The 12,224-nt window shown below is 49.4% G+C and overlaps 1 protein-coding gene across 1 annotated transcript in view; it reads right to left on the bottom strand.

The window, feature by feature from the left end:
* The window catches only part of PTPN18 (protein tyrosine phosphatase, non-receptor type 18), a 103,708-nt gene that overhangs the window by 30,329 nt on the left and 61,155 nt on the right, over positions 1-12,224 (bottom strand). The window contains exons 8-9 of the mRNA XM_015406163.1: positions 10,452-10,594; positions 3,999-4,065 (exon numbers count right to left, since the gene is read on the bottom strand). Coding sequence (XP_015261649.1) covers positions 3,999-4,065; positions 10,452-10,594 — 210 coding nt within the window. The remainder of the gene's footprint in view (positions 1-3,998; positions 4,066-10,451; positions 10,595-12,224) is intronic.

Here is a 12,224-nt window from a genome sequence, read left to right as displayed (position 1 = left end):
CAGCTGGGAACTCACAAAGAAAGCTCCTGAACATGCCCTGGTCACACCCCATAGGAAAAGTATGCAAAAAGATGCTGGGTGTGGACTGGGCTTCTGGGGTTGGGCAACAGAGACCTGACATTTCCCCGAAGGATCAGGAATTCTCACTGCTTCCAACAGTGATCATTGAAGTACGTCTGCACCCCTTCATTTGTATACCCGGAGCCATAGAGATTTATTTTCTGTAGCAGCCATTGGCCGTAACAGAAAACGAAGAAAAGGGGTAAACAGGAAAGACAGGCACATCAAAGGGGAACACAGCGTCTCTCCCTGCCTACCGAAAAGCATAATTTAAAAGTATGGTCTGTGACGCAGGCTGGTGACGGAGAATAGCTTTGAAGTGGTGTGAGCCGTCATTCCCGGGGGATAGTTACCATCCTTCTTTTATCGTCCTCTTGGCTCTTTCCACGGTTCCCAGCCTCACTTTCCCAGCCGCGAGGACAGGCACAGACGCTTCCTGCCTCCGGACCTGGAGCATCAAGACTCAAGCTCTCGACTTTCCCACCCGTCCAGCAGGGAGTCGGCTTGTACCAAAGAAAGAGCCCCGCAGGCCATCAAAGATTCCTGTTGAATGGCAGTGGGGCTTGTCATCACCAGGGCTATTTTTGGGCAGGAACGCACAGGAACGGAGTTCCGGCTGGCTCCCAAGTTGGCCACGCCCAGCAAGAACTCATTATCATAATAGGCCACACCCAACAGCAGGAACTCATTAGGATTGGCTACATTAGGGGTGTGTGGCCTAACATGCAAAGGAGTTCCTGCTTCAAAAAAAGCCCTGGGTTTTGACAACAAACAAGGTAAACAGAATAAGAAGCAAAAGGTGGGTGTGGCTGGATGACCACACTTCTGGTAACACGGGGGTGTGGCCTAATAGGCTAATGAGCTCTGTTGTCATGGGTGTGGCCTAATATGCTAATGAGTTCCTGCTGTTGGGTATGGCCTATTATGCTAATGAGTTCCTGCTGGGCTTTTTCTACAAAAAAAGCCCTGGTCATCACTATGTGACAAGCTCGACTTGCATAAAAAAGATCCAGGTCACATTTATCTTTTCGATCTAGGTTTGCCAGGTCTTAACCTGCATCCCGGTGGAGGGCTCCAGCCTGGCTCCCGGAAGTGATGTCATTGCGCCAGGCATGTCGTTCAGGGGACGCTCTAGCATTTGGGTAAAAATCTCTATGGTTGCCACAGAGTTTTTACTCAAATGATGGCGCGTCTCCCACACAAGAGCCTGGTATGATCACGCTGGGCATGTTGGGCGTAATGGGGTTCTTCGGAGGGGGAGGCTTCCATCCCGGCCAGCTGGCCAGCGGCAGATTGGGGCCCCTGACAGTGGGGAAAAACCCGCCCCCATCGAGGGGATGGCAACCAATGCTCCCTCTAAGCCAGAGCTGTCAAACTCATTTGTTACGAGGGCCGGATCTGACAGAAATGTCACTTTGTTGGGCCGGGCCAGGTGTGCCATAAAACATAATGCCAGGTACCAGAGATACAAACTGTATAAAGGACAGCAGCTGGTAAGCTCCGAGTTGGTGTATCCTCACTGCAAGGCCCCATGGATACGGAGGGGGGATGGAGAGGAAAACCCACATAGGCAGACTGGGGAGGCAGCAGTGTAGCCCTGGGCAGATGTCCCCACGATGCTTGACTGCTGCAGACGAGGCTGTTCTGCCGTGCTGAAGCCACAATGGAGTGGCTCTGCATGTTCCCTGCAGCACCCCCTCCCTTTCACCAGTTGCTCGCGGGCCATGTAAGAGCCCTGGACGGGCCAGTTCTGGCCCCCGGGCCGTATGTTTGACACCCCTGCTCTAAGCCGTGGAGCCCCGTGAGCAACAATTCTACTCTGTGAGCTACCAGCATTAAAGTTGTGAGCAGGCAGGTGATTTGGCTACTGCATAAATGAGTTTGCGCTGGACTGGAGCCATCCCTTCCTGAGCTAAGACAAAAACGTGTGAGCCGGAGGGTGAAAAACGGTGAGCTGGCTCACACGAACTCAGCTCAGAGGGAACACTGGTGGAAACCCTATTTCGACCCGAGCATCATCAAAAACTGTTTTGCTCGTTTCCTTTTCCTCCCAGAATCCCCCTCCCTCCTCCCCCAGCTAGGCAAGAATGGATCTGACTTGGAAGCCCAACACGCATCAGAACCAATGTTCCCTCTAAGCTGTGGAGTCTGGTGAGCAAAAATTCTACTTTGTGAGCTACTGGCATTAAAGTTGTGAGCGAGCAGTTTGGCTACTGCATAAATAGTTTGCTCTGGAGCCATCCTTCCCGAGCCAAGACAAAAATGTGTGAGCCGGAGGCTAAAAAACTGTGAGCTAGCTCACACTAACTCAGCTAAGAGGGAACACTGATCAGAACTCCAGTTTATGTGCGGGTGATCCATGCACATGCTCCCCCTCCTGAAGCGGGGGCCAGCGTCAGAGTACACTAAGATGGGGCTGCTGCCCGGGGCCAAGGCTTCTGGCAGGGCCCCCACACACAATTGTTTGCTAGCGCTCCACTGGGTTCGGCAATACCTGGAGATTTTGGGGGTGGACAGTGAGGTTTGGGGAGGGGGGGAACCTCAGTAGGGTCTAATGCCATAGAGTCCACTTCCAAAGGGGCCATTTTCTCCAGGTGAACGGATCTCTGCAACCTGGAGGTCAGTTGTAATTCCGGGAGGTCTCCAGCCACCACCTGGAGACTGGCAACCCCAGCTCCACTGTGTTCCCAGCTACACAGACTGCCTAGGGCCACTGGGGAAAGGCAGCGGCGAGCATGGGCAGTGAGAGAGCTCACAGGTGGGCAGGGGAAGGACACACAGCCAGTTGGGAGGCATGCGGTGGGTGGGAGGGAGAGGGGGCCCCGGGGGGGGGGGGAGCAGTGCTCCCTCTAAGCTGCGGAGTCCTGCGAGCAAAAATTCTACTTTGTGAGCTCCTGGCATGAAAGCTGTGAGTGAGCAATTTGGCTGCTGCATCAATTAGTTCGCTCTGGAGCCGTCCCTCCCTGAGTTGAGACAAAAAAAATCTGTGAGCTGGAGGCTAAGAGACTGTGAGCTGGCTCACACTAACTCAGCTTAGAGGGAACGCTGGTTGGTGGAGGCCATCTCTTATTGCAATCTTATGCAAAACTAAAAAGCAGAATAGGAATCTTTTACCTATTTTTCAGTAATTAAGGAGAATGACCAACTTGCCTCCAAATTGTGGAAGCATGCAATTATAAATTTCAGATATTGCAGATATTGTATCGTACATGTTATATGTTATATTTGCTTTTAATAAAAATTTTAAAAGCAAAAAATACCCCAACAACTCAGCTTAGAGGGAACACTGGTGGGGAGGCCTGGTGGTGGGTAGAAGGGGAAAAGAGGGCTCTGGGAACACTCTGCCCGGGATCCCTAGAATCACAGGATCATATAGAGTTGGAAGGGACCTTCAGGGTCACCTAGTCTAACCCCCTGCACAATGCAGGGAATTCACAAGTACCCCTCACACCCACACCCCCCGTGACCCCTCTTCCATGTCCAGAAGATGGCAACAGCAAAAAAACCCCCCTCATGGATCCCTGGCCAAACCTGCCTGAAGAAAAATTGCTTCCTGACCCCAAAATGGTGATCGGCATTTCCCTGGGCATATAAGAAAGGGCCACGAGAACGAAGCCCTGAGGCAGCCCTTCCTGCCCTCCCTTCTCACGATCTGCCTAAGTTCACAGAATCCGCATGGCTGTCAGATGGCTGTCTAGCCTCTGTTTGGAAACCTCCAAAGAACCCTCAAAACCTGGAAGCGGCCCTGTCCTGAAGCATGTTCCAGCACACTCCCTGTTCACATGTGATGTCACTGGCGCAAGCTTTGCAGGATCGTACATGCTTGTTTTGCCCGCGTAATCACCAGGTCTAAAGCACCCGGAGATCAGAGCAGAGCCAGCCTGCAGACATTTCTTCCTTTTCAGGGAGCCACCGCAGACTGGGGAGGCTGCCGGTACCTGTTTCAGCAGCAGCTGCCGGATGTAGTCCAACGTGCAGATCACACCCGTCCGGCCACAGCCGGCGCTGAAAAACAAAGAGGACAAGAGGAGTGTGAAAGATAGCCCCTGAAAATGACAGAGCTTTCAGATCTGCTCGGGACCAGAACTGCAATGCAAGCAACAGAAGTTCTCCCTCTAATGCGGGAGCCAACAGGCCGTTTGTTTGGCACGGAGGGCTGTGCTACAAAAAGGCCACGTTAGTGAGTCACAGATGATCTGTGTGCTTTGGTGGCACGCAGTCAACGTTTTTAATCCAGAAAGCATCAGACTACTGAATAGGGATGCCAGATCCCCTGGTGCGGGCGGGGGTGTGTGTGTCCCCTGGTTTTGGGCACTCCTCTCCGCTCCACAATTACACCCCCCCCCAACAGTCAAGAGGCCAGAAATAAATGCAACGTGCCGACGTGACCCAGAGGTTACACAGGTACCTCGGTGACATGGGGGGGGGCGCTCTGGTTTTTGTGCAAAACTCTATGGTAGACTTAGCTTCTACCATAGAGTTTTGCCTCCAAACCAGAACACCCCCCCAACTTGCCTATATCACTTCCGGGTCACGTAGGCATGTCACATTTATTTTCAGCACTCCTCTTTGCTTCCAGTAAGCTCACCCCCCATCCCCCACCGGCAGGTCCGAGGGACTTGGCAACCCTGCTACTGAAAATTATAGATAATCCATATTATGAACAAACACAGTACATATGTCATAAATTGTATAGGAGAAGTGATTTTCCTGCAGGGGAGTTTGGGGGGGGGGCAGTGTCCTGCCAGATAATGGGAATGAATTCCGTTAATCTGGACATCCTCAGCCTTGCAAAACCTTGCAACCTTGGTCTGCAACTGGTTTTTCCCAGAAGGCCAATGGAAGGCGAGGGTGGGGCAAAGCCCTCAGGAAGTGGAACGGACCCAGGGATGAACAGTTGCTGGCCCCAGCTTTATCTGTGTGTAAAGTGCCCTGAACGTTCCCTCTAAGCAAGTGGTTCTCAACCTTCATAATGCCGCGACCCTTTAATACAGTTCCTCATGTTGTGGTGACCCCCAACCATAAAATTATTTTCGTTGCTATCATAAAACCATCGAAAATTTGTGTTTTCTGATGGTCTTAGGCGACCCCTGTGAAAGGGTCATTCGACCCCCAAAGGGGTTGCGACCTGCAGGTTGAGAACCGCTGCTCTAAGCTGTGGAGTCTTGTGAGCAAAAATTCTACTTTGTGAACTACTGGCGTTAAAGTTGTGAGCGAGCGATTTGGCTACTGCATCAGTTAGTTTGCTCCTTTCCTGAGATTTTTGATGGAGGTAGACCTTACCATATTTCTATTGAGGGAGGCCCTGAGACTTTTGATGGAGTAAGAGCGTACTATACATTCTTATATATCTAATGAAATAATTTAATAAAATGTTTAGACAAAGTCCATATTAGTAGAAAATCAGAAATTGTATATCCATATATTTGCAAACTTTTTATGATAGCACAAGGTGGAAAAATAGATAGATTCAGATAATGTATAAGGTACTGTGACAAAGGGAAAGATTGATATGCAGTGTTGTACCTAGGGTTGCCAAATGGACCCGGGGGGTGGGGAATCCCCCGCTTCAGAGCCCCGATTTCCGCCCCGGCGGAATCGGGGCCCGGGGGGAACCCCGCCCCCGAAGCTGCGTCACCAGAGGTGACGCAGCCACATTGCTGACGTTGGGGGTGTACAAGGCAAAAGGGAACACCATATGGTTCCCCCCCCCCCGACGAGCTCGGCCACGCCCCCAACGTCAGCAATGTCACACGTCACTTCTGGTGATGTCCTGCCAGCGCGCGTGCGCGCCCGAACAGACCTCCCGGACACCAACAAGACTCTCCCGCTCCGAGGGGTAAATGGATTTGGCAACCCTAGTTGTACTCCAATTTTATGTTTGTTTGTTTTGAAATTTTTTTAAAAAACCATACTGGGGAAAAATTTAGTTTGCTCCGGAGCCCTCCTTTCCTGAGCCAAGATAGAAATCTGTGAGCCGGAGGCTAAAAAACTGTGAGCTAGCTCACCCTAACTCAGCTTAGAGGGAACCCTGGGGCCCCTGTTCCCTCTAAGCTGTGAAGTCCTGTGAGCAAAAATTCTAGTTTGTGAGCTACTGGCAATACAGTTGTGAGCAAGTAATTTGGCTGCTGCATAAATTAGTTTGCTCTGGAGCCATCTAAGATAAAAATGTGTGAGCTGGAGGCTAAAAAACAGTGAGCTAGCTCACACTAACTCAGCTTAGAGGGAACACTGGGGCCCCCGACCCTGCCTTTCTCGCTGGGGCTCAAGATGGATGACACAAAACAGATCTGACGCATCTGATGCTGCCTGCTTGTGGGTAACGCATTTGCTTCCACTATGATCTGCATGGCGGAAGGCCGGAACGAGGCTGTTGACGACAGCACGTTTTGGTGGAGGTCATTAATTCATAGGGTCACCATAAGTTGGAAGCAACTTGACGGAACTTAACAAATACACAACTTGATCTGCATGTAAATAAAGCAAATATTACAAAGACACCGTAAATCCCCGGTGCTTTCTCATCCCAGACCCTGAATTAATCACCCAGAAGGAGAAGGGCGAGGCAGGCAGCTACCCCTGGGGCTTTCCGGCGCAGCTGTAGAAGGGATAATGGTTCCAAAGAGCTTAGGGGGAAGCTTGAACAGGCTGTGGCTTGATGGTTTTATTGATCTGTTTTAATTACCTTTCAGATCAAGTGTTTTGATCTATTTAATGATAATGTTTTATTTTTGATGTATCGTCATCACCTGCCTTGAAACACTTCTTTACACAGAGTTATTAAAATGTGGAATTTGCTGCCAGCAGATAAGAACAAAAGAACATAAGAGACGCCAATGTTGGATCAGGCCAAAGGCCCATCCAGCCCAACACTCTGTGTCACACAGTGGCCCAAAATACCAGGTACCATCAGGAGGTCCACCAGTGGGGCCAGGACATTAGAAGCCCTCCCACTGTTGACCCCCCAAGCACCAAGAAGACAGAGCATCACTTGCCCCAGAGTCCCTATCTATACCTTGTGGCTAATAGCCACTGATGGACCTCTGCTCCATATGCTTATCTAATTCCCTCTTGAAGCCGTCCATGCTTGTAGCCGCCACCACTTCCTGTGGCAGTGAATTCCATGTGTTAATCACTCTTTGGGTGAAGAAGTACTTCCTTTTATCTGTTCTAACCCGACCGCTCAGCAATTTCATGGAGTGCCCACGAGTTCTTGTATTGTGAGAAAGGGAGAAAAGTACCTCTTTCTCTACCTGCTCTTTCCCATGCATAATCTTATAAACCTCAATCATGTCACCCCTCAGTCGTCGTTTCTCCAAGCTAAAGAGCCCTGAGCGCTTTAACCTTTCCTCATAGGGAAAGTGTTCCAACCCTTTTATCATTCGAGTTGCCCTTTTCTGCACTTTTTCCAAAGCTATAATATCCTTTTTAAGGTGTGGTGCCCAGAACTGCACACAGTATTCCAAATGAGGTCTCACCATTGATTTATATAGGGGCATTATGATATTGGCTGATCTGTTTTCAATACCCTTCCTACTAATCCCCAGCATAGCATTGGCCTTCTTTATTGCAGTCACACACTGTCCCGACATTTTCAGTGAGTTATCTACTAGTGATGGCCACAGGAATCCCAGAGCCAGGACTCGGAGGCAACATCAGAGGGAGGGCTCAGTGTCTCTGCCCTGTTGTTGGCCATCCAGAGGAACTGGTTGGCCACTGCATGAGACAGGATGCTGGACTAGATGGACCAATGGTCTGATCCAGCAAGGCTCTTCTTAGGTTCATATCAGGGGAAGGCCTTGGCCTCTGCCCTGTTGTTGGTCCTCCAGAAGAACTGGTTGGCCACTGTGTGAGAGAGGATACTGGACCAGATGGACCACTGGTCTGATCCAGCAGGGCTCTTCTTATGTTCTCATGAAGGCCTTGGCCTCTCTGCCCTGTTGCTGGCTGTCCAGAGGAACTGGTTGGCTACTGTGTGAGACAGGATGCTAGACTAGATGGACCACTGGTCTGATCCAGCAGGACTCTTCTTATGTTCTTATGAATCCTGACTGTGTCAGGAAAAAGATGGACTATACAAATGTTCTAAGTAAACAAATCATATTAAATGCTCTCTCTAGAAGTTCTTGCTGTTTAAGGAAAGGGGGGGGAAACGCTGTTTCTTTGAAGGCTGTGTCCCAATTCATCATCGGATGGGGTGTTTGAGTCTGTGATTAAAGCTGCATTTGAATAACTGACTAATCAAATGGATTAAAGTTTTCTGCCCTTGTATGGAAATCTCCAGGCTGCCTTCAGATCACAAGTTAAATCAATACGTTTCCACCTCACCCCCTGATCTCCTGGGTTATTCTGGGCCAGCAGAACACACACTTCAGTCGCACTCACCTCTCCACCTCTGGAATCATCCTCTCAGCTAGAGTTGCTATCTTGGGGCTGGAAAATATCTGGACATTTTTTGGGGGTGGGGGGAGCATGGAGAGGAGGGAGTTTGGGGAAGGGAGGGAGTTCGGCAGGGATGTGATGTCACAGAGGCTGCCCTCCCGCAGGGCTCTTTTTGTAGCAGGAACTCCTTTGCATATTAGGCCACACCCCCTAATGTAGCCAATCCTCCAAGAGCTTACAGAGCTCTTCTTACAGGAGCTACTGTAAGCTCTTGGAGGATTGGCTACATTAGGGGTGTGTCACTTAATATGCAAATGAGCACCTCCTACAAAAAGAGCCCGGCATTTTTCTAGGGAAACGATCTATCTAGTAGTAATTCAGGGAAACCTCCAGCCCCCACCTGGAAGTTAGCAACCCTGCTCCCAGCCTTTATAGAGAGGATGTCAATCTCAGCTGCTAGAATAATATTTGCAATGAAATGGAAGACAGAAGACTGTCCTACAATAGAGATCTGGAAAGAAAAACTAGCTGAGTATGCAACAGTGGCAAAACCAACCGATGATATAAACAAAAGACCACTGAAAGAATTTCAGCAGAAATGGCAAGCTTCTTACTCATACTATGGGAATAATTAACCTTTTTTTAAAAAGTTCTGGAATCACCCGGATATCATATTCAAGGCGATGAAGATATTGATTACAGTTTCAACACTTTATTTTGCATTCCACTAGTAATCAAATAATTAGTAAGAACAAATTTAGATTTAGATAAACAATTAGGACAATATTGAGGTTTTCACAGTGATTTAATTTTAGCATAGGAGTTCGTTCAATTAATTAAACATGTAATCTCTTTAATCGTTAATAGATTATCCCTCACTTTAGGAGAGTTCTTGTTTATTCTTTACAGAGAGAATCTATCCCAAAATTCTGTAATGTTGATGTTTTATTGTCTGCTTTTATATTTGAAATGTGTAATACATTTGGTAATACATCTGATTTTACCTGTTGTACGTAACAACTCACAATATATGACAAACCTGATGAATCTATCTATATTTCCCCCCTACCCTTGCTTCCTTCCTGTATCCTACCTTTCTTAAAGAAAATAATAAAAAATGAATAAATAAAGAGGGTGTCAATCCCTCTAAGCTGAGTTAGTGTGAGCTAGCTCACAGTTTTTAGCCTCCAGCTCACACATTTTTGTCCAATTCAGGAAGGATGGCTCCAGAGCAAGCTAATTTATGCAATAGCCAAATCGCTCGCTCACAACTTTAATGCCAGTAGCTCACAAAGTAGAATTTTTGCTCACAAGACTCCACAGCTCAGAGGGAACATTGGTGTCAATCTAAGCTCCACAGGGGACAGGTTACTGACCACTGCTGCACGTATACTGAATGCTGTGCATCCTTTAGTATCAAAGTATCCAACGGGTACGTCTAGGATCAATCCAGGTGGGGGGCTTTACCTGGGGCTTTCCCACATTCTCATTTTCCTCCCTTGTGTGTTCCCGTTTCTACAGGTTTGTTTTCTATTCTGCACATGTTTTGCTCCCTCTAATGGTCGATTCGATATTACACTGGTTTATGTCCACCCTATCTCCCTGCAGATTAAAACCCCAGAGAAACAGGAACTTAAAAGCCCATGATCCCAGAGGAAGAGAGCTAACTCTAGAAACCTACCTCAAAGGGTCATTGTGAGGATCAAATGGGAACCATGCATGCCATGCCACCCTGAGCTCTTCAGAGCACAGTCCTCTGTGACAGATAAAGCAGGCTGTGCTTGTCCAGTAGTCAGGGGCACGCATGGCTGTGTTGCCACGATGCTTCAGCCTCCATGTTGTTGGCATGAGTCTCTTGGCCCCTTTGGTCTGTTACTAGCCCACCTGCCCAGCCAATCTCAGAAAGGTTTGGCCAGCTCTTCTCCAAGAGCTGCTGTTTCTCTTAACCTGAGTGGGAGAGGTTCAAGTACAGCCCATCTGTTGTGATTTGTCCCGAGAGCGCCCCCTACCTGCAGTGCACAATGATGGGAACGCTGTCCTCGCCCTGCTTGCACCTTACTTGCTCAATCATGTTAAGGAAGTAGCCGTAGGTGTCGGGGATGCCCCGGTCTGGCCAAGCCACGTACTGGAAATGAGAGATCGTCCGTTCCTCCTGTGGCGGGAAAGGCAGTGGTCAGCACAGCTCCGCGGAGGTGCATGGCCTCTATAAAGCCCCACCCCCATAACCTGCAACACACAGAGATCATTCCAGACTGAATTGTCTGCTCACAAAAGGCACTTCTGTAGAATCCGTTGCCATAGGGGTCACCAGGTCCTTACCTTCTGCCAGCGGGGTATTGGCCCCCCCAAAATCGGGGGGGACCCCGCCCCCATTGGGGGATGAAAACCCTACGTTGCCAACCTCCAGGTGGGGTCGATAACAAAAACAACCGTGATGTTGTATCATGAAAATATATTTAGGCTTCAGTTCTCCAGTGAATAGATTTCTTCACCCCGTTATGTCTGTGCGCATGTTTTCATAATGGGATGAAGAAAGTGTATGTGCATGTTTTCATAATGTGATGAAGAAATACATTCACTGCAGAACTGAAGCCTAAATATATTTTCATAACACAACATCATGAGAGCCAGTTTGGTGTAGTGGTTAAGTGCGCAGACTCTAATCGGGGAGAACCGGGTTTGATTGCCCCACTCCTCCACTTGCACCTGCTGATGTGACCTTGGGTCAGTCACAAGCTCTGGCACAGCTGTCCTTGAAAAAGAGCAGTTTGTGTCAGAGTTCTCTCAGCCCCACCCACCTCACAGGGTGTCTGTTGTGGGGAGGGGGAGGGAAAGGAGTCTGTAAGCCGCTCTGAGACTCCCTTGGGTAGTGAAGGGCGGGGTATAAATCCAATCTCTTCTTTTCTTCTTCTTTTTGTTATTTGACTGCATCCTTCCCGTTATCTCTCTGTCGTTTCTACACAACCCCCAGGTGGGGGCTGGAGGTCTCCTGGAATTACAGCTGATCTCCAGACTATAGATATAGTCTATAGAGGGAATTAGATAAGCGTATGGAGCAGAGGTCCATCAGTGGCTATTAGCCACAAGGCATAGATAGGAACTCTCAGTCTGGGGCAAGTGATGCTCTGTCATCTTGGTGCTTGGGGGGGCCAACAGTGGGAGGGCTTCTAGTGCCCTGCCCCCACTGGTGGACCTCCTGATGGCACCTGGTATTTCTGGCCACTGTGTGATACAGAGTGTTGGGCTGGATGGGCCTTTGGCCTAATCCAACATTGGCTTATCTTATGTCCTTATGTACAGGGAAGGCACCCTGACAACTAAAAGTGTCTCAAAGCTATTTACTAGGGGAAAACAGAGGGTTGAACTTTTGGTCGGATCCAGGAAGGCAATTCGGGGTCCTCCTATCTGACTGCAAGCCGCTCGCCTCTCTCTCTCCTCCCTCCGGCCGTTCTTGGCCACAGCAGCAGTCAGGAACAGAGCCCCCATGCATGGGGAGAGAGATTATACCTCTGTCCGTCCACCCCCCCCCCACACACGCACCTGTCTGCACTCAGGAGTTCAAGTCTTCCACTGGCCAGCCACAGGGTTGCCGGCTCCAATTTGGGAAATTCCTTGAGATTGGGGGGGGGGGGCGGTGTCTGCGGAGGGGGAGAAGTTTGGGGGGGGGCTCTCGGAACCTTCCATTTCCTCCAGGGAAACGGATCCCACTGCATCTTGGGCTGGGTGGGCCACTGGCCTGATCCAACACTGGCTTCTCTTCTGTTCTTCTATCAGTTCCCCGG

The sequence above is a fragment of the Gekko japonicus genome, unplaced genomic scaffold (genome assembly GCF_001447785.1).
Source record: "Gekko japonicus isolate JY-2015 unplaced genomic scaffold, Gekko_japonicus_V1.1 scaffold1076, whole genome shotgun sequence".
NCBI classification, from domain to species: Eukaryota; Metazoa; Chordata; class Lepidosauria; order Squamata; family Gekkonidae; genus Gekko; species Gekko japonicus.
The sequence above is the reverse complement of the archived record's forward strand: the minus strand, read 5'-3'. Positions and strand labels throughout refer to the sequence as shown.